Genomic DNA, 21,494 nt, shown 5'->3' with positions numbered 1-21,494 from the left:
CCCCGACCAAGGAGCCATCACCTCGCTGGAGCCTCCGGGATTTGCTCCCTTCGGGTTGGCTGCTCCGCGCCGGTGCTGGCCCCTGGGCCTCACCGCGTCCTTCTGTCGGGGGAGCACTATCGTTCCCTTTCTGCCGGTGCTCTGGCACCGGCGCCTTCTCCTTCCCTTTCCCGCTGGGGGCCGGACCTCTGGGTCCCGGGCCCCCGGGACCGTCGTTGGTGCATTGCTGGCGGTCCGGCGTGGCGCCAGGGATCTGGAGCCCGCGGTTGGGGTCGCCCCCCAGTTGCCGGACCGCCAGGCCGCCCTCGTCCAGGGTCGGCATCGACGCCAGGACCGAAGACCGCAGTGCCTGGTCCTCGCACAGGGCCTTCACCCCGCTCGTTAGGACCAGGGACTCGGGAATGAACGCCTCGCCGGTCACCGCCCGGACCGCCGCCTCCAGTTCCGCCCTGGTGAAGTCACCGCCGGGCCCGCGCGCAATCCTGCAGCAGTCGTTAAGCCCCGTGTACACGTAGGCCATCCGGGACCGCTGCTGCAGGGGGGCGATTCGCCGCTTCAGGAAGTCGCCCAGCACCATCATAGAAGTCAGGCCGCCCCTTGCCAGCTTCTTGATCCGGTACAGCACCGGGTCGAGCTCCAAAGGTATTGTCGGCCTGGCCTTCCAAGTGCTCCGGTCGCTCTGGGGGCCCCCCGTCGGCAGTTTCAGGCGGTCGTGGGGGTCGGTTACCGCAATGACCCAGCCTTCACGCCAGTCCTCCCACTTGGAGCTGGAGAAGGCGGCGATGTAAGAGCCCGCCATCCCGTGCCGGAGTTGGAAGTAATAAGCGCCAATCTCGCCGCGCTTCTTCCCGGTCCCGACCAGGGAATAGAAATGTTTGAAGATGGTGGTGCAGGGTCGCACCCCCACGAACATCTCCATAAGGTGGGCGAAGACCGCCGCAAGGAGGACGGAATGGGGGGTGAGATGATGAAGTTGGAGGCCGAACTCCTCCAGGAGCAGGAGGAAGAAGGAGGAGATCGGAGGAACCAACCCGCACAAAATGTACGAATTGAAAAGGACGAACTCCCCCGCAGCAAGCTTGCGGAGGGGGATCTTGCCGGCCCTGACCTTCCCGGCGTTCGCCGGAGCGGTCCACCCCATGAGGCGCCGCACCGCGTCCAACTGATCCTGGCTCTGGAAGCGACGCGGGAAAGGAAGTGTAGCCATGGTGTTTGTTGGGTATGGATTGCAAAGGAGAAGGGAAGAGAAGGGAGCCGAGCGCAAGGATGCCAATCACGAGAAGGGATGCGGAGACGAAGGGGCGCTACGACGTCTGTTGTTGGCGAGAGCGAAAAGGTAGCCGCTCCCTTCGGCGCATACCTTTTATGCAAAAGGCCGCTGCCTTCTCGCGCCCACGACGACCGAGGAGAAGCCGAACGGTTGCCTGCCCCAGGCCCGCTCCTCTCATACCCTTTGACCGGTGGGCCCGGGCCCGGGCCCACCAGTCAGAGGCGTGACCGCTGGGGGTACGGGGGAAAGGCGGAATCCGAACCGCCCAGGCTGCTGGACGGGCTCGAATAAGACAAGAATCTGAACCGCCTGACGCGTGCGCCGCGGGCGCGGGACGGGCCCCTCGGGGATCCCACTTTGGGCGAAAGGACATCCATGCCCTTACCCGGCGGGAACGAGCTGTCCACCCGGCGCGAAGCTGGGATTTGGCCCCACCTGCGGGTTCATCCCTCACCCAATGTGGGCCCGGGGGCCTCTGTCGGTACATACAGACAGGGGTACCTCCTGCTAGGGTGTCCAGGCCCCTGGCGTCTCGTAGTCCATAACCCCCTCCTCTCCCTCTGGGTGACGTGGCATGCGACCCGGGCCTGACAGCTGGGGCCACGGTCTCCGGACCCTCCCCGAGCTCTGGGAAGCCCGGGGCCCCCGTGCACCAAGGAGGGCAGGACGGCTTTCGAGTTGCCCCCGCGGCCCGGGACCCCCCAGGGGGTCCGAGGCCGCTACGTGTGATAACCGGACCATCACGGGCCAGGCTCCCTCAACTGGACTCGAAGGGCCCGGACTCCCCTTCCCCCGGGGAGGGGTCCGGTGCCGCCACGTGCCGCTTGACAGAGGGAGCGGGACTGGCTCTGCCGCGTACCTGCGGCTGGAGGCCCTTCGCGAGTCACCAGCCCACCTACCAGCATTAAATGCGGTAGCTGAGCCGGGCGCGCCCAAGTCAAAAGGTGCGGCCTGCCACTGACACACGGGGCAGGTAAGCTGACACCACGGTAAGCCCGCCTGATCTGAAGGCGGCGCGTCATATCACCGTGCACAGTGCGCGGACTGTGTACAGTCCTGTCACGGCGCTGCACGCGTGATGATGGTCTGTAATAGGCAAAGCCAAGGCGTGCGCTGTAACAGTGCACACGTACCGGGTCAGCGCTGCTTCACCGCCTGACGGGAGGTCCCGTCCTAACAGTGACAGCACGGCTTCACTGTTATGCAACGCTGACGCCGGATACTGTGCAAGACAAGGCTATACAGGGCCGTATCCAAGTTATGGATACGCACATCAACTTCCCGATTGAGAGGACTACAGAGAGGAGCTGGAGATGAAGATCTCCATATCTCTCTTAGAACAAGCTTCTGCTGGCCGGACCCACATGTCGGGGTCCAGCTCGGTGTAAGCTCCCCCCTTGGACTATAAAAGGGAGGGTGTACACGTTAGAAACGGCAGGGTTCCAACATCCAAGGTTAGACACAAGCACAAGACCAGACTAAGTTCTACCCAAGGCTCTCACAGTCAATACAATACCATAGTGGACGTAGGGTATTACGCTCCGGCGGCCCGAACCACTCTAAAATCCTCGTGTACTTCCTGTGTTCATCGGCACACCGATCGAGTGCTCCTAAATCTCCTCCAAACCCATCCTTAACTAGGGTTAGGCGGGTGCTTTCCGCCACCCGGCTGGAGAATTCTTCCGACAATAACCTGTAAAGATGAAAGGTTAAATTTTCTTTTAAAAATAAAATTATTCCTGCAAAGCCATAACGACCAACAAGCAGTAGCAGCTTCTAGCAGGACTAGCGATTTCATTTGTTTGCTTGTACCTTGTAGCCACTTGCCAAACATTTAACACCGAATTCTGAAGTCGGTGCTGTTGCTTGCGGCTATCTCCTAGTAATAGAGTATCCGAACAGTATAAAAAGAATTGAGCACCCGCATAATCTTTAATCTGGATGTTTTTCAACTAGTGCTGCCGGTGCAAAAAAATTTCAGAACAAGGAGAGTAGTTAGTGTGGGTGTTGATATGTAACAGTCGGCCTAGCATTACCTAGCACGTTGCTGTGATGGTTTCCCTTACCCTCTCTCTGGTTATGACACGATTTGAACTAGCGTCTCTTCGGGATTATTAGTCCGTCCGTTTGGGATCGATCTACTTCTCTTGGCTTAATAAAAAACGTGTCCAAACACGTTGAAAAAAAAGGAAGGATTCTTATGATCTTATCCATCACCGTCGACCTCTCGCGGTCGTTGAAAAATAGTTTAGTCGTAGTAGCCGTAGTGAGAAAAGAGAGCGCTCGAGTCGGTCCCGTGCCGGTCGGTCCACGCGACCCAACCGCACCGCACCGCACCGGATGGATGGATGGATGGATAAATCACACCGCACGGGTTTGGGACTACGGAGTGCTCGCGCCGTGGAAGCTTTCGCCTCTTCCTTTTCCTTCCCACCTCGCTCCTTCGTCGTCTTCCTTCCCATCTCTCCAGTCGCCCAAGCTTAACACGCTCGCGCACGTCTCCCCCCGCCTCGCCCCCCCTCCCATCTCTCTCTCGCCGCCTTCGCGCCCCCGCCGCGATCCAGCCAGCGAGCGGCCGGCCATGGCCGCGGGGTCGATCCGGGTCACCATGGAGGTGGGCGCCGACGGCGTCGCGCTCATCACCATCGCCAACCCGCCCGTCAACGCGCTCCACCCCATCCGTAAGCAGCGCCAGCTCGCCCGCGCCCCCCTCCTTCCATTTCTCCCTCGGCTTCCGATTGTTCGCTCCTGGGAGTTCAATTCGTTGCTCTAATGTTAATGGCCCCGCCCGGGGATCCGCCTCGCGTGCAGTCATCGCCGGGCTCAAGGACAAGTACGCGGAGGCCGCGCGCCGCGACGACGTCAAGGCAATCGTGCTCACCGGTCAGATCTCTCATCCCCCACCTCCGCCCAGCTCTTCCTTGCGTAATTCGTTCTCCAATTACACTAAACGATATGTTTCACTGACCACCGCCTGCTGATTTAGTCGTCCTGTGTATTGGGGATCGGGTCTCTGCTTTCCTTTTCTCCCCTCGGATTTTTAATGTTGCGTTCTAGAAGGACTAGTTGGTGCCGGCCATTTTAATTTTGGTGCTATCCTGGTTTACTATGGTTAGTCGTGTCACCATCGTTGTCCTAGTTTCCTACCATTTCTGCTCACCTAGTCCACCTCGCGGTACTGATTGGCCAGTTGCGCTTGCCTCTGGAGCTATTAGCCTATTAGTATTTGCCTCAAGTAGACCCAAGTGATGGGAACCAAAATACAGAGCTGTATTTTTCTACTTGATATAATAACTTTGCATATTTATCTACTTCTCTGCTAGGCCGGGATGAGGTTTATACCTTTTCTTGTTATACCTTATACTAAAAGGATATCTGTCCTGATATCTGTTCATGTTATCTGACATAAGGCACATTTTTTCCCTTGTGGCTTGTTTAACCGATGACTTATGTGGATGTGCTGCCAAACTCGTACGCTTGACTGGTGTACAGAAGGGTTCCATGAAAGTGAATTCATATTGAATGCCAGTTTTCTGATACTTGTCCTTGTCCTGGATTCTGAATTCCCTAGGTGCCGGAGGCAAGTTCTGCGGAGGATTTGATATCAATGTTTTCACAAAGGTTCATCAGACTGGTAATGAAATGCCTTTCACTTGTGCTGTTGTGATTGGCCCACTCTATGCTGTTTGCTTACAGGAAAACTGTTTCTTTTGCTTACACGTGCAACATTGGCTTGCAGGGGATGTATCGCTTATGCCAGACGTATCCGTTGAGCTTGTGTCAAACATGATGGAAGGTATAGCTTCTGCCACACTTCCTTGTATGCTGCTATCTATTTGTATACTCACTTGCTTCTCCTGATATCATAATTGCTGGGTCCATTTATTTGCAGAGGGTAAAAAACCTTCTGTTGCAGCCATTCAAGGCCTTGCTCTGGGTGGTGGCCTAGAATTGGCTATGGTATGCTGTTTCTGTTGATGGACATCGTCACAGCTGGCTCTTGACCTTTCTGCTGGATCTAGACTAATGCTGTGTATCTTTAAATGGTATATTCAGGGTTGTCATGCTCGGATATCTACCCCTGAAGCTCAGCTTGGATTACCAGAGCTGACTCTGGGCATCATCCCTGGATTTGGAGGTACAGATACATCTGTGCCTGAAAACATTGTATTAGTAACTACCATGTCTTGGATCTAACTGTGTTAACTTCTTATCTAGGAACCCAGCGTCTGCCAAGGCTTGTAGGTCTGCCCAAAGCAATTGAAATGATGCTGGTGAGTTCGTCTGTTTCTTGTATAAGTGAATTCTTCCTTCAGATTGGGTGAAGCTTGTTGTCTAAACTCTACAGATTTTTCCATGAAATGAACCTCAAATTTAGTATCTTATACAAGGCTGTATCTGTAAGCTACTGAATTTTATGGATGGTGTCCCTGTGGATGGGTAGGTGGGCCGGTGACTTGAACTATGGCGTCTAGGATAGGATAGGGTGACACGACCAGTACCGGTTTATCCAGCATGGGACAACCAGATGGATGGAAGGAAGGGTTAAGGGAGAGATGTTTGAAGGGGCTATTTTAATGGGTATTTGCTCATAATCGTATGCTTGTCCCAGAGGAGTACAGAATAGTTCATCTTTAGCATATTAAAGATTCATCCTGTGATATTAACTTGTTCCTGATCAGATAATCATGTCACACTGTCGTAGCAGCATCCAATAAGCTTGGGTTGAATGCTGATAATTGTTCATAATGTCAAATTGTCAATACTAAATAGTTAAGCCACTTCTAGTTCTTGGAAGGGCAACTTGAATTTATATTTTGCTGCTTAGTTATATGATATTTAGAGAAGACATATGGGGGAAGAAAAAGCTGATTACAAATATGAATCCCTACTTAAATGTTAAATGCAGATACTTGTTTCTATCATTACCTTCATTTAATTCAAGATATGTGAGAAGCCAATCAGTAGGCATACAGTATCTTGTTTTAAGAACCATTGGTGCAATGACTTGTCTAGAAAAAAAGTTCCATGTTTTTAGCTAATTACTGCAATGAACTATCATGTGATGTTTCAGTGTTCTGAATTGGGCATCTGGTATGATTTTTACAGCAAAGTAAGTTCATTACTGCAAAGGAAGGGAAGGAACGTGGTCTGATTGATGCCCTTTGCTCTCCTGATGAATTGATAAAGATGTCACGTCTTTGGGCTCTGGAGATTGCTAATTGCCGTAAACCTTGGATAAGATCTCTTGGCAGAACTGATAGGCTTGGATCACTGTCTGAAGCTCGTGCTGTATTAAGTGCAGCAAGAGAGCAAGCAAAGAAGGTTGCTCCAAACATGCCACAGCATCAGGCTTGCCTTGATGTAATTGAAGAAGGTGTATTATATGGAGGCCATGCCGGTGTTTTGAAGGTATGTACCTGTACCTATCTCCTTCAAATAGGAATCTGAGGCAAGATTATTTACTATTTTCAACTTCTTTGAGTTATAGAGCTAGCTTAGATGTCTATATGGTAAATCCTGCAATGGAATGTAGGCTATCTTACGTCTTAGCTTTGTTGTGGCTTTCTTGGTGGGATCAATGCTCTTTGACTTGAAAATAGTAAACACCTTGCTGTAGTGGATGATGCATTTCTGTTTCTTCTGTTGTTTACTATATAGCCTATTCATATGTTTACCCAACACACCTTACTAAATGCAGGAAGCCAAGGTGTTCAAGGAGTTGGTGGTAGCACCAACATCAAGGGCTCTTGTTCATGTTTTCTTTGCGCAACGTTCCACCACAAAGGTTGTCTTCCAAAATAGTTTACCTTCCTTTTCATGATTTAGGCTTCGTTGTTTGCTATGTCTTTAGTTCTCTATAAAATCATAATCCATTCTTTGAATAGCCTCAAACCTGATCATTAGATGCATTACCCTTTGTTTTTAATTCTTTAGAAATGATCTGATGTCTAGACACAGCACCTGTTCTTTTGTATAATAGTAGCATGATAACTTACATGAATTTCTGCTAACAGAAAAATTACAGAAAACAAAATTGTAGGTGAAGATTGCGAAGCTAAATTAGTGCAGTGATAGCATTTAATTTATTGGTGGTTCCATGCTGGTGTTTGACTCGTACTTCTGATTACGTATAGGTGCCAGGTGTAACTGATGTTCAACTCAAACCCAGACAAATTAGAAAAGTTGCTGTTATTGGTGGTGGTCTGATGGGCTCTGGAATCGCAACAGCACTTCTTGTTAGCAACATTTCCGTTGTGCTCAAGGAAGTAAACCCTCAGTTTCTGCAAAGGGGAGAGAGAATGATAGCAGGTCAATCTCTTTATATAGCCGTTGCATTTCTTGAGAAATTGTTCCATTCATGACCTTTTGAGTTCTCCATGCCAAATTGAAACTCTATGTTTCTTGCGCTTGGGCTCTAGAATTATCTTTTCAAGTTAAATTTATATGTTACCTTACTGGTAGATTTTAACATTTTTTGTAACAGGTAATCTTGAGGGCCTGGTAAAAAGAGGCTCATTAACAAAGGATAAGATGAACAAGGCCATGTCACTTCTCAAGGGTGCATTGGATTATTCGGATTTCAAGGATATTGATATGGTTATTGAGGTTAGTCTTCATATGTTTTAAGAATCTGTTGTGATTGTACTACATTATTTTGTTCTTGAATCTTAGGAGAACTCTATTTATATGGGTTTATGCTTTTAGGACATACTTTGTTTGTTAGGTTCCTGTAACAGTTCTTCTGTTCTTGTATGTTCTTGTAGGCTGTTATTGAGAAGATTCCTTTGAAGCAATCGATATTTGCTGACATTGAGAAAATCTGCCCTAAACATTGCATACTTGCAACAAACACGTCTACCATCGATTTGAATGTTGTTGGCGAGAAGACGAATTCTCAAGATAGAATTATAGGGGCTCATTTTTTCAGGTTTGTTAATTCTGACTAGTGAACTTGTAGCAGATCCTGAATACTAGCAATGTAAAAGTCAAAAAACTGTGGAGTATAAGTATGCTTGTGAATTGTTGATCAATGCATTTGCAAAAAAAAAAGTCCATTGTTTTAATCCAACTTCCTGACCATAGTTTTCCAGTTGAAATACAGTTATCTAATTCCCATATGTTCTATGAAAAGCAAAGGCAATTGAGTGTTTATGTTGATGTACTGCATGGCAACTTATGCATATTTTACTTAAGGTTCATGATGTTTTTTTTGTGCACGATACATTTATCAGCAAAACTTAACTTGCATTAGATGATCCTTTGCAATACACAGAGCAGATGATAAAAGGACATTTTTTCTTCTAAAAGTCTTTTAATGAAGAACATGGAGAATGACTAATGAGTTGTTTCTCCTGTTGCATAACCGTTATATTCTGCACCTTTTTTATCAATCACTAATTGATCTTTGGAAGCCCCATGGGTCTAATGGTCTAGTGGCATGTCATGATTCAATTGGTAGTTAGAAGCCTGTAATTTGCAGACACTATGATTATATTTTTATTGGGAGCCTATTTATCAAAATGTATGGGAAAAATTATATTGAACATTCACATAAAATGATCGGAGAAGTAGGATATGGACAGAAAATAGTGTTGAGTTGCCCCTATTTTAATGTTTTATCAAATGGTATTGGAAAAATAATATTGAACATTCACATAAAATGATTGAAGTAGGATATGGACATAAAATAATGTTAGGTTGCCCTGATTTTACATTTTTAGAATTATTTGCTTGTACTTGCTTGTTGTGAAGACAACATGCTAATAGTATCATGCTATGTTGTTTGCAGCCCTGCTCATATTATGCCCTTGCTTGAAATTGTTCGGACAGAGAAGACATCACCACAAGCTATCCTTGATCTCATCAGTGTTGGGAAGATCATAAAGAAAGTACCTGTTGTGGTTGGCAACTGCACAGGATTTGCAGTTAACCGTACATTTTTCCCTTACACACAGGGTTCTCATCTTCTAGTTAGTCTTGGCATTGATGTTTTTAGAATTGATCGAGTAATAAGCAACTTCGGCATGCCAATGGGACCTTTTCAGTAAGTGCTTTGGCTCTGTTTCCTAACATCTGCATATAGTATTAGACAACCATTATAAATGTTGGTATTGAAAAGGATTTATTCCATCCATTCCAAAATGTAGGTCGTTTTGGCAAATCTAAATTCATAACTTTTGTTATGCACCTAGATAAACATTATGTCTAGATACATAGTAAAAATTATACATCTAGAATTGCCAAAACGACCTATAATTTGGAACGGAGGGAGTAATAATCATAAAAAATAACTTGGGAAGCGTAATTCATACAAAATATAAATATGTCCAGGGAAAATTTATTCATCTTGTTCCTTTGTTGAATTTATAAATTGGCATTGTATAATCAAATTATTCTTGTGAAGTCAAGATTACATTTCTTTTTTTCTAATGGCACTGTACATGCATATTGTTACAAAATAAACTGGCATTCTGTTAACATGTGAATCAGGATTCAATTATAGTTTACCTAGGTCAAATTAGACTGGTCGATGGTCAATGGCCTCCCATGAATCTCCTTAGGTGTGAAACTCATATCCCTATCAGCCGTGGAGCAAATCTGTTAATTAATTTTTTATCAAATACTACCTCAGTCATGAATACTTGATGTTTGGACAAATAAACAAACTAGATCCGTTGTGAATGTATTCATTACTAGATTATGAGTTCACATTGTCTTCCTTTTCCAGATGGGAATCAACCATTACCAAGAAAAAGAATAATGCAACATCTATACTTCTTTAGTATATTGTGGCTTAGCTAGCTTGTTAAAATGAACAATGCAGATCCGAGGCACTGTTGATTCTTAAATGGGCATTGTTGATTGATTATTTTAAATTTAAATTTTGCTTCCATGATTCCACGCGAGTTCTTATATTCGACATTCTTCCTTGCTGCCCTACAGACTCCAAGATGTAGCTGGGTATGGAGTAGCCTTGGCAGTAAAGGGCATCTATGCTGAGGCCTTTGGAGAACGAAATTTGGACTCTGACCTTGTGGACTTGATGGTAAAGGATGGGCGGCAGGGTATACTTCTTAACCTGCTTTTGCTTATGTGATAATCTGATCTTAGCTGATATGATGGCACGAGCAACCAATTGATGAATGGACATTTGTATATTGTTCCTGAAGTGAAATTTTCATGTTACTGTTTTACAGGAAAGGTAAATGGCAAAGGTTACTACATTTATGAGAAGGGTGGGAAGCCAAAGCCTGACCCTAGTGTTCAGCGTGTGATTGAAGAGTACAGGAAACATGCAAAGACAATGCCTGGCGGAAAGGTATTACTTTCTCTTCCAAAACATGGCTTGTGCATTTATTGAAATTGTCAGTCTACCTCCTTTGCTAATTGAGAAATATCCTGGTTTGACCAAAATATGTTTCTTGCAGCCTGTTACTTTAACGGATCAAGATATTTTGGAGATGATTTTCTTCCCAGTTGTGAATGAGGCATGCAGGGTTATGGATGAAAATGTTGTTATTCGGGCTTCTGATCTTGATATTGCTTCTGTTCTCGGAATGGGCTTTCCTAAGTACAGGTACCTAAGTTTTTAACTATATCCATATGTTTATATAATTACTTTAGTACAAATATGAGTTTTCTGAACGACCTTGAACCTGTATTTTGTCTTTTGATCATGCCTAGCACATTATCTTTTGCTGGCATTTGCTGAATGAGTCTACAATTTGATTCCATGAACCAACCAGAGTGTGATGATACTCCTAGAAGAGTAATGTCACATAGTAGGTCATATGTAGATAATATGCATTGAGTGGGATTTGCAGTTTCTGGAAAGAAATTTAAATGGCATATGGCTTAAAATTGGGCACCTTGCAAATGCACTGGTACAACCTGTGTGCAGTACCTACTTTAACAATTACATAGGCTAGCGTTCCATACCTCTATACATGTGTATAGTTTGCAGTATCAATTAGCATTTCCCAGTTACTGATACTTTTCCTAATTGTTTGAGTTGTCCCAGTCTGCTGTATACTTAGTTATGCAGAGAGTTCTAATGATGCTGAAGCTAGCTATATCTTTGCATCATGCAAGTATCTGCAGCCCCTCGTGCTCAATAGAATATAAACTTCTCTAATGGAATAATTACTGTCCTCATATATTGCAATACATGCATTTCTACATTTCATTGTCTTTGGATTTATAGAGGTGTCGTGCATGTTCTGAGTATTAGTTCTAATTTTAAAAAAAATGTGCAGGGGTGGTCTTGTCTTCTGGGCTGACACTGTTGGAGCACCTTACATATATTCAAAGCTAAGCCGGTGGGCTGAACTTTATGGTCCCTACTTCAAGCCATCATCGTATTTGGAACAAAGAGCTAAGAGCGGTGTACCACTGGTAATCTCTCTTTACAGAAAAATGTGGCACTATACTGAATCAAGCTATTCACCATACTAAACATTTTTATGTCATGCGCAGAGCGCGCCAAGCACGTCGCAGCAAGGTTCGGCGAGGTCGCGCATGTGAGGTGCTGCTCAGCAGTTGGTAGAAGAAGAATTGCGTGGTGAGAGCGTCGTCGGCCCCTGTTCATCAGTCCACCTCTGCAAACACGAGAGGAGGCCCAGGAAAAGATGATAGAATAAATGGTTTTGCATAGCCGTTTACATGGTACAAATTTTGCTGCCTTGGACTGTGACTATGGCAGGGTTTCTTTGGACACGGTGGCAGATCCAGTGTGGCAAGCATTCTTGTATCTGCCCAATCTGTATTATACTATTATATATGTATGTCACGATCATTCGTACCAAGTTTAATAATAAAGAAGGAAATGTGCAGCCGCCAGTCATCTTCTCGAGTTGGTCGCTCGCACCAACTGTACCTTCCAATCTTCCACCACTCTGTCTCCGCTTGCGCTCTCTCTCTCTCTCCCTCTCTCTCTCTCTCTGCCGCGACCGGCCGGCCGGCCATGGCGTCGCCGTCGGTGATGCGGGTGACCATGGAGGTGGACGCCGACGGCGTGGCGATCATCGCCATCTGCAACCCGCCCGTCAACGCCCTGCACCCGGCCAGTAAACCCCACTACAGCTTTCCCCTTCCCCCTCGCTGCTTTTCGGCTTCGTTTCCCTGGACTGATCCCGTCGTGCTCTCCTCCGGTGGCTCTCCCGCGGGGACACGGATGCAGTCTTCGACGGACTCAGCGAGAAGTACGGCGAGGCCATGGCCCGCGACGACGTCAAGGCCATCGTGCTCACCGGTGAGGCCTCATCAGTCTCACTCCTGCTCCTAGACTCCGGGACAGGGATGACTTCCGGTCCGGCTGCTGATTTCATCAAGCCTCTACTGCTCTTTGACCTCTGTTCTTGACCTTTTTTTCATAAAAATAATAATATCGGTTTACATCGTTCTCCAAGACCGTCTTTCGAATCATGTGGATATATGCGGATTTGGAGGTGTAGGAAAGGAAGATCGGCTAGTCAAAACCGCCATTTCTGACGATTATTGTTGTCCTGAGCTCTGAACTTTTTTTTTTGGACATTTAACTAGGCGCTGCAAGCAAATTCTGCGGAGGATTCGACATCAATACGTTCGCACGGATTCATCAGACTGGTAACAATGGGCTTCCCTGTCCTTGGCTTCTTGAAATTCTTTTCCTTCTCTTTTTCGCATCCAACACTGGCTCGCAGGAGACATGTCACTGCTGCCAGACTCTGTTAAGCTTGTGTCACATATGATGGAAGGTATAGCGTCTACTTTTCATCTGATTTCTTATTTCACAATTTCTATTTTTGTGCCCATTCTTGTTTCTACCAGTATTTTAATATCTGGGCATATTTGTGTGCAGAGGGCAGAAAACCTTCTGTTGCAGCCATCCAAGGCCTTGCCCTGGGCGGTGGACTAGAGTTGACTATGGTCTGTCATTAATGTTCCTGAACAAAGCATTGCTCCATCTCATTAGTAAGCTGTAGGTCCGCCTAGCCTCTGAACGCTGTGTATCCGTAAAATGCAACTTGTTCAGGCTTGTCATGCTCGCATATCTACCCCTGAAGCTCAACTTGGACTGCCAGAGCTAACTCTCGGCATAATTCCTGGATCAGGGGGTAAGGATACATATTTCATATTTCTCTAACAATTTGAACTACTGCCCCATTGCTCTTGCTTTGAATCGATTCCTGCAATGGATTTTATCGACTTTACCTATTATGTAGGAACCCAGCGTCTTGCGAGGCTTGTGGGTCTGCCCAAGGCTGTAGAAATGATGCTGGTGAGTATGATATATTCCTTGTCTACTTAAATTCGTCCTTCTAGGTTTGCAAACGAAGAATTGCAAATTTGAAGCCTGCATAAATGTGAAATCCCTATTCTATTTTATTACCGTCTACTGTTCACTTGTAATTTGAGATGTGTAAACTACTATCAGTAAGCATCAGTTAACTTATTTTACCTAACTGTGAATTCAATGGCCCATCCAGGCATATAGTTTCATGTTTTCAGTTACTTCTATCATGTACTTAATCACTTATCTGGTGTGGTTTTGACAGCAATCAAAGTTTATTACAGCAAAGGAAGGGAAAGAACTCGGTCTCATTGATGCCCTTTGCTCGCCTGATGAATTGATAAAGATGTCATGCCGTTGCGCTCTGGAGATTGCTACTTGTCGTAGACCTTGGACAAAATCTCTGGGCAGAACAGATAAGCTTGGTTCACTGTCTGAAGCTCGTGCTGTGTTAAGTATGTCAAGACAGCAAGTGAAGAAGATTGCAACGAGTATGCCGCAGTACCAAGCCTGCCTTGATGTTATTGAAGAAGGTTTGTTATTTGGAGGCCATGCAGGTGTTCTAAAGGTAAGGTTTTTCTACTGTCCTACAGAGCTGCTCGTTTATATAAGGAATTGAGGAAAGATTATCTTTGTTTTTTGACTAGTTTTTTAACAATTGAGCTACCTGGGCACCAGATTTGTCAAGGACTCCAGAAATAAAACTCATCTTAATATGTGTTGGCAACTGTTTCATTTTTCCAATAAGTCCCTTTGACAAACACAAGCATGCCCATATGGTGAATCCTGCAGAAGAATGTAACCTTCAGCTAAATTTAATTTGACATTCACATTGAGATCATGCTCTTGATGAGTAGAGCACGATTCAAGTTTCCATGCATTAGTGGCCAATAGTACATGCTGCTGTTGCTGCTTAGAGTAGCTTATACATGTGTTTTTTGGAATGTCTGGATAAAAGCAGGAAAATAAAGTTTTCAAGGAGTTGGTGCCATCGAAAACATCAAGGGCACTTGTCCATGTCTTTTTGGCCCAGCGTTCTACTACAAAGGTTATCTTCCAATGTGTACTTTGCCTCTTCTTTCATGATTTGGTTTTTATATGTTGGGTGCCTTTAGTTTAGCTTTTCAGATCATTATATGATTTTAGAAATATTCTGAAAGCTCAGAAGCATGACCTTTTAAAAATACCATTTTATTCCAATTCTTCTTTTAGAACTGGTACTTTTAAAAAAATAAGAAGAAAAAAATGGAGAGCAGTAGAGGAGAGGACCCAACTGATTATATATTTATATATTGAACAAAGAAGTATGTAAATAGGAACTAGACCAGATGGTTACCATGGCTTATCCTGGCTAATGCTAAATTCTCCTAGTGAACACAAACATGTGATCTTTAAACTTTTATTCATGCAATGCTTCTTCCTTCTATTATTATGATCAAAATCAACATCAGATTGCTTAGCATTCACCTTTATAGCAATTTATTCGTGTAGATATATGAGACGAGCTGTTTTGTTAGTTACTAGCTTCTCCATACAAAAAGTGCAGCATGCATAGTGCACTGCACAATCTTACCAACTTAAGCTACATTGCTGAGTAACATTTTTTTTCAATTTTTTCCTGTCGGTATTGCGAATAGGTGCCAGGTGTTACTGATGTTCAACTGAAACCTAGGCAAATTAGAAAAGTTGCTGTTATTGGTGGCGGCCTGATGGGCTCTGGAATTGCAACAGCACTTCTTGTGAGCAACATATCTGTTGTTCTCAAGGAAGTAAACCCTCAGTTTCTGCAAAGGGGACAAAAGATGATAGCAGGTCAAATTTTTGAAATTGCTGATATATTTATTTGAATTTTATTTTCTATGCATATTTGATTTTTTTTCTTTCCTTGCACTATTCAATCCTGAACTTCTCTTGTTATGTTTGAGCTTTACACTGTATTCGGAAATAAGTTAGAATACATATTATTTTACAGATAAATTTCCATGATCTTTCTTACAGCTAATCTTGAGGGCCTGGTCAAAAGGGGCTCACTTAAAAGGGACAGGATAAGCAAGGCCATGTCACTTCTCAAAGGCGCTCTGGATTATTCGGAATTCAAGGATGTTGATATGGTTATTGAGGTAATCTTCATGTGATTTATGATTCTTGAGAAAATAGTCATGTGATTTATGATTCTTGAGAAAATAGAGTTATTACTTGTGCAAAACTTTTCTGTAATTTTATATAGATATTGCAATCATGACATATATTGTGTTTGATGAATCTTAAGATTCCTTTATTTAGTTACATAATTCGCTGACACATTTTCTTAGCAGACTTGCTTTGTAGGTTCCGTGACGCATTTCTCCTATTTCTGTAGGCTGTTCTGGAGAACATTTCTTTGAAGCAGTCTATATTTTCTGACATTGAGAAGGTCTGCTCACCACATTGCATATTTGCAACAAATACATCTACCATCGATTTGAATGTTGTCAGCGAGAAGACAAATTCTCAAGAAAGAATTATAGGGGCACATTTTTTCAGGTTTGATTTTTCTTACAAGTAATGTTTTCACTTTTCTTAGCAGATCTTGAAAAATAAAAATACAAAATTATTGATTCCTTGAGTATGATAACCTACACAGCAATTCATTGAAATGGAAATGAATAGATCGCCTTTTCTAAAAAAAATATGAGTTTGTTGGCATATAAATAAATAATGCTGTAGTCACATTATAACTTTCCTATTGAACTCTAGATTCTTATTTTCAGTGGCAGTAGAAACTATTTTCCTTGAACTTGCACGAGAACTGAGTGGCAGTAGAATCTTATTTTCCAAGAAGTGAATGGAATTTAATGGTTATGTTAATGAACTGCATGTTACTTTGTGCAATACCTGTTACTGAACTATTTTGTTTCAAATGTTGTTAGTGTTGTAGTTGTTTGCTGTGAGTACAGTATGCTAATATCATGCTGTTTCCAGTCCTGCTCATATTATGCCCTTACTTGAAATTGTCCGGGCGGAGAAGACATCACCACAAGCTATCCTTGATCTCATCACACTTGGAAAGAGAATAAAGAAAGTCCCTGTTGTGGTTGGTAATTGCACAGGATTTGCAGTCAACCGTGCTTTTTTCCCTTACGGACAAGGTTCCAAACTTCTAGTTAGTCTTGGTATTGATGTTTTCAGAATTGATCGAGTAATAAGCAGCTTTGGAATGCCAATGGGACCATTTCAGTAAGTGGTTTGCCTCTGTTTTCCTGACACTGTATGTTAGAAGATGGAAATCAGTATAAATGTTTTGCAATGAAAAGCATTAAATTATAGAAAATAAGGAGGGAATTCTAATTTGTATAAAATATAAATACTTGTCTGGAGCCAACTATATATATATTCGTTCCTTTCTTAAATTTGTAAATTTAGCACTGACTATTTTGTTAGTCTGTGTTAGTCTTGTGAACTTTATTAGGCCACATTTTGTTTTGTATGTCTCGGCTGTTATACTCAATATCTCTGCAGCTGAAGTCCTCATTGAAATGATTAGGTGCATATTGCTACAAAATAAACTGGCATTCAGTTAGCCTGGATCATCAGCTTCTCATTAAAGGCTGAATCCAGTCCATTGAGAATGTAATGGTCGTATTTCCTTCTTTTACTTGCATTTTATCATTTGTATGTTTTTGTAAAAAATTGTCAAGGACCTCCATGAAGTTAATTCAGTGTGAGAGTGAACAAATATTCTGAATGAGCTGTGGATCAGTTTTTTTTTTTGGAAACAGATACAGTAGGATGAGACCCCTCCTGTAGTATGCATATAGATATATAAAACAAAACAATGTTACAAAACTGTACAAAAAGGTCAAGACAAAGAGAAGAGGAAACAGAAAAAAGAGGAAATACATTGGGGAAGGGAAGGGTATCAACTTTATTAGAGATTTTCCACCCAAGAGAGTATTGAGGATCTTAACAATTACTTGTACCACTACAATTTTGTTGGCTTTTGCCATTCTCATTCCAGTACTGTTTCCTATGCAAATTATGTGAAACTAACTAACTTTGTTACTGAGTTGTTTATTTTATTAAAGTTATGGCTTCACTATGAACATAATGCTGTAATTAAAAAGTAGTAACATTCAACATAGAGATATTCTGGGATTTGAACCACTACTAAAATGTTCTAAAAAAGGATCAGTTCGAATGATCTCCCTTCTCCAGCAATTTGATGTATTTAGGATTTGACCATTTTCTTGAGTAACAATAATCTGACATATTCGGGATGCTGTGCTGTGCCTTAGCTAGCAGCTGGGTTGTTAAAATGAGAAAAAAATCTCATGCATAGTTGATTCATTTTCATTTACATGTATGTCGTTTCTTGGCCCCCATTTTGTTACTGTCACTTTTGATATTTGACAATTTATTGTTCCCCTGCAGACTCCAAGATGTGGCTGGATATGGAGTAGGCTTGGCAACAAGACAAATCTATGCTGCTGCCTTTGGAGAACGAAATTTTAGCAGTGATCTAATGGATTTGATGGTACAGGATGGGCGGCAGGGTATACTACTTACCTGCGTTCCCTTGTGCGATACTATATTCTATACCTAGTAGAATGGGATAAGATTAGCAATAAATGAATTGACATTTTCTGTGTATACTATTCTTAAGAAGTGAGATTTCTGTATTTTTGTTTTATAGGAAAGAACAACGGCAAAGGTTATTACATTTATGAGAAGGGCAGGAAGCCAAAGCCTGACCCAGGTGTTCAGCATGTGATTGAGGAGTACCGAAAGCGCGCAAAGACAATGCCTGGTGGAAAGGTTTTTATCCCCACTCTACATGTCTGAAAGATGGCTTGTGCCATTGTCAAGAATTGCCATGATACCTCCTGTGTTAGTTTTAAAATATCCTGATTTGAATAACTTATGTATCTTGTAGCCGGTGACTTTAACTGATCAGGACATACTGGAGATGATTTTCTTCCCAGTTGTGAATGAAGCATGTAGGGTTATGGATGAAAATGTCGTGATTCGGGCTTCAGATCTTGATATTGCGTCTGTTCTTGGTATGGGCTTTCCCAAGTACAGGTAGCCCACCACTGCTTGTCTTGTCTCCAACTGTATCTTTAAGTTTAATAAAATCAGTTTAGAAGAAAGCTGGATAATAAGGCTCTTCTGTTGTTCCTATGCTTGATTAAGCCTAGCACATTCGTTTCCACTCTGGTTTGCCGAGTGAATTTTTCAATTGATATATTTGAACACTATAGTGACTGAAACCAGATCCTAAGGATATTGTTAGAAGAGTCATATCACATAATAGGTCACATGTATCTAGGAAGTAAGAAGTAATGGTTTGCATCCCTTATAGTATGCTGACGTGTTGTGGGAACTGGAGGGAAGTTTGTAACCACAGATACAACTTATATGCTATAGGCTAGCATTGTATAGCATACATGCATGGTTTCTGACACAGTACATATCTCATTTATAAGTTAACAGTTGCCGATCATTAACGCCCTTCCTAGCTAATTATTTGAATTGTCTCTTACGTAGTTCTGTGCCGTGAACATCCGCTTAGTTATGCCAAGAGTCCAAATGATGTTGAAGCAATTTCTACTTCATATTGTGCACGATCTGAAGCCATACTTATGAACCCAAGATATAGCCTCTTTTAGCGAACTGATTATTGTCCTCCAAACACAGTTTATCAATTTCTTCATTGCATTGTATTGGGTTTAAGGAGCTGCATTGCCTATTCTGAGTGTTATTTGTAATTTCCAAAAAACTTTATGAAGGGGTGGTCTTATCTTCTGGGCTGATACTGTGGGAGCGCCTTATATACATTCAAGGCTAAGCAAGTGGGCTGAAATTTATGGTGCCATCTTCAAGCCGTCATCGTATTTGGAACAAAGAGCTAAAAGCAGCATACCATTGGTACCCCCTCCCTTCTTTTTTTTAAAAAAATTTCAACAGACGTCTGATTCTTGACTAATTATTTCATGAACACATATGTATTTAAGTATACATTATAACCAATATAACCTATAGATTTTGATCAAGATGGCAGCTTCCATGGTTGAAGTGGTTATTCTTTTTCCGGTGGCATTAATCCTTGATTTGGATGGTTTGGCATAGAAAAACTTGTATAATAATTAATAACTACTGTGGAGTAGTAATACAGAGAAAAGAGGGAAAATAATCTCACCTTTGATGGGTTCCTCAATGGGATGTTTGATTGTGCAGACAGTGAGGTCTTTTTGTCACAACTGCAAACACAGTGACATAGTGGGACGGACAATATAATGCTATTTTGGTGTTTTCTTTTACTGCGGTATTAGCTTCATGCTCTTGCAATTAGACTTGTGATATAATGTGACCACTTGCACCAATCATTTGCATCCAGTAGAGTAAAATTATTGAATCCACGTCCAGAAGAGTATTAACTGATAGCTTCATCATGCCATATTCTTTGCAGAGCGCGCCGAGCACCTGGCTGCAAGCTTCGACGAGGTCTCGCATGTGAGGTGCTACTTCAGCAGTCGGCAGCGCAAATCGCTCAGTCAATACACACCCATTAACTCAATGCAAAAGGAGGCCCAGAAAATGTAACATTGTTCCCGTTTCCCTGACCGGGCTTCCACGACGATCACAGCAATACATGGCTAGCTATGCATCCTATTGCAAATGGTTAATGGTATAGTGTTTCCTGCCTGGAAAATCTGTACATGGCACAGTCATCCGTTTGATCAGAGCAATAAGTGGAGGATACATATGCAGCCTCCCCGTTTTTATATGTGTGCGTGTTGCAAATCAAATGTAAGCCACCTGCTTGTGTGGAGCAGAACTCGTACTCAAACGATGATTCTGTCACCATTCAGAAAGGTGTCTATGGTCCTTTACAAATTCAGTTGGCTCGATCTCCTTTTAGTTTGTACCATCTGGAGAGAGAGAGAGAGAGAGAGAGAGAGAGAGAGAGAGAGTTTTCACCGCTGTTCTTGTACCTGTTCCATGCCAAACGAATCTGTATCTGTTATGCCGCCGCGCTAGTCGTGCCGTGCGTGCTGTACATCGCTGAGGCCGCCAGCAGAGGTTGGATGGACCTGGCTCGTGTGGTGCGAGCAACCTAGGATCCTTATTAGCCGTGTTGGGAGGGTTCCAGTCCCACACGGTCATGTGACTGTCGTTGCAGCTGGCTTGGATGGCCACCGGACAGAATGAAGGCGCGAACACGCCAGGCAAATCGCTGTGGAATTCCGTACTCCGCGTAGAGCAGTGTGCATCATGCAGCTGGCCCTGCACACAAGTCCGGGCCGGAACGCGACAAGTTCATACGATGGAGCAGAGCGAGGACGCACCGAGAAGGTGACATGCATGCCGCCGTATTTATCCTAGTTGGAAGGGAGGATGGAAAGTCCTTTACTTATAAACTGATGGTCGGCAGTGCATCGCCTGAAGGCCATAACACGGCCACAATGACCACAGTCCGTTGCTGTATCGTCGTGGACTTGCTGTTAGCCTCCACGGCCTGAAGTCTTGGCACGCACGCATGCGACAGCAAGGAAATCACTGAAGAGGACATGAGAGCGAAAGGAGATGACATGCATGTTACGGCCGCGTTCAGGAGTTCCAGGATTGATCCGACGCAGGACGTGTACCCAATGTCACTGATGAAGTTCTGTTTGAGTTCCCGTTAGCTTCCAATCCAGTGTTCAGACCACGGCAGGCAGCTTCCACACGAGTCATCTGATACGACAACCTGGAGAAGGAGACATGAGAGATGACACTGTATCTTCTGCATGCAGTTGGTCTCATCTCTGGACGGAAGGGGATGCATCTGAATTCAGGAAAACGGGCAGATAGTACAATTACCGGCCCATGCACCGATCTTCAGAGCACAGATATTTTTTCCGGGTCAACTACGATAGATACGAGGTCGTCAGGTGATGAGCTTGCGTTGGCGGATCATGACAGGACACG

General features: G+C 43.8%; 2 protein-coding genes across 4 annotated transcripts; both read left to right on the top strand.

The window, feature by feature from the left end:
• The first annotated feature begins 3,667 nt into the window (after nucleotides 1-3,667).
• On the top strand, nucleotides 3,668-12,112 carry LOC112874622 (peroxisomal fatty acid beta-oxidation multifunctional protein). Its single transcript, XM_025938058.1, has 18 exons — nucleotides 3,668-3,951; nucleotides 4,082-4,153; nucleotides 4,842-4,904; nucleotides 5,010-5,066; nucleotides 5,163-5,230; nucleotides 5,327-5,408; nucleotides 5,489-5,544; nucleotides 6,380-6,682; nucleotides 6,972-7,058; nucleotides 7,408-7,582; nucleotides 7,758-7,879; nucleotides 8,038-8,201; nucleotides 9,063-9,317; nucleotides 10,217-10,338; nucleotides 10,471-10,592; nucleotides 10,702-10,850; nucleotides 11,530-11,668; nucleotides 11,750-12,112. The coding sequence occupies exons 1-18, from the start codon at nucleotides 3,852-3,854 to the stop codon at nucleotides 11,795-11,797; spliced, it is 2,184 nt and encodes a 727-aa protein (XP_025793843.1). The 5' UTR covers nucleotides 3,668-3,851; the 3' UTR covers nucleotides 11,798-12,112.
• On the top strand, nucleotides 12,025-20,434 carry LOC112874630 (peroxisomal fatty acid beta-oxidation multifunctional protein-like). 3 transcript variants are annotated; one of them, XM_025938078.1, is made up of 18 exons: nucleotides 12,025-12,339; nucleotides 12,453-12,524; nucleotides 12,815-12,877; nucleotides 12,955-13,008; nucleotides 13,113-13,180; nucleotides 13,287-13,368; nucleotides 13,477-13,532; nucleotides 13,810-14,112; nucleotides 14,506-14,592; nucleotides 15,182-15,356; nucleotides 15,543-15,664; nucleotides 15,904-16,067; nucleotides 16,506-16,760; nucleotides 17,955-18,076; nucleotides 18,217-18,338; nucleotides 18,457-18,605; nucleotides 19,313-19,451; nucleotides 19,993-20,434. In XM_025938078.1, exons 1-18 carry the CDS (start codon nucleotides 12,057-12,059, stop codon nucleotides 20,038-20,040), a joined length of 2,364 nt encoding a protein of 787 aa, XP_025793863.1. In that variant the 5' UTR covers nucleotides 12,025-12,056; the 3' UTR covers nucleotides 20,041-20,434. The 3 variants fall into 3 exon arrangements, with proteins under 3 accessions (XP_025793863.1, XP_025793855.1, XP_025793872.1); XM_025938070.1 differs by having other exon boundaries at nucleotides 14,503-14,592; XM_025938087.1 differs by lacking the exon at nucleotides 12,955-13,008 and having other exon boundaries at nucleotides 14,503-14,592.
• Nucleotides 20,435-21,494: the final 1,060 nt, after the last annotated feature.

The sequence above is a fragment of the Panicum hallii genome, chromosome 1 (assembly GCF_002211085.1).
Source record: "Panicum hallii strain FIL2 chromosome 1, PHallii_v3.1, whole genome shotgun sequence".
Lineage (NCBI taxonomy): Eukaryota > Viridiplantae > Streptophyta > Magnoliopsida > Poales > Poaceae > Panicum > Panicum hallii.
The sequence above is the reverse complement of the archived record's forward strand: the minus strand, read 5'-3'. Positions and strand labels throughout refer to the sequence as shown.

What these genes read in the sequence shown, in the direction of transcription:
- LOC112874622 (XM_025938058.1), top strand. Translation starts at nt 3,852, where the DNA reads ATGGCCGCGGGGTCGATCCGGGTCACCATGGAGGTGGGCGCCGACGGC. An exon ending in CAAGGCAATCGTGCTCACCG is followed by an intron (nt 4,154 to 4,841) that starts GTCAGATCTCTC and finishes TGAATTCCCTAG; the next exon opens with GTGCCGGAGGCAAGTTCTGC. An exon ending in CTAAGAGCGGTGTACCACTG is followed by an intron (nt 11,669 to 11,749) that starts GTAATCTCTCTT and finishes TGTCATGCGCAG; the next exon opens with AGCGCGCCAAGCACGTCGCA.
- LOC112874630 (XM_025938070.1), top strand. Translation starts at nt 12,057, where the DNA reads ATGTCACGATCATTCGTACCAAGTTTAATAATAAAGAAGGAAATGTGC. An exon ending in TGTGTCACATATGATGGAAG is followed by an intron (nt 13,009 to 13,112) that starts GTATAGCGTCTA and finishes ATTTGTGTGCAG; the next exon opens with AGGGCAGAAAACCTTCTGTT. An exon ending in CATAATTCCTGGATCAGGGG is followed by an intron (nt 13,369 to 13,476) that starts GTAAGGATACAT and finishes CCTATTATGTAG; the next exon opens with GAACCCAGCGTCTTGCGAGG.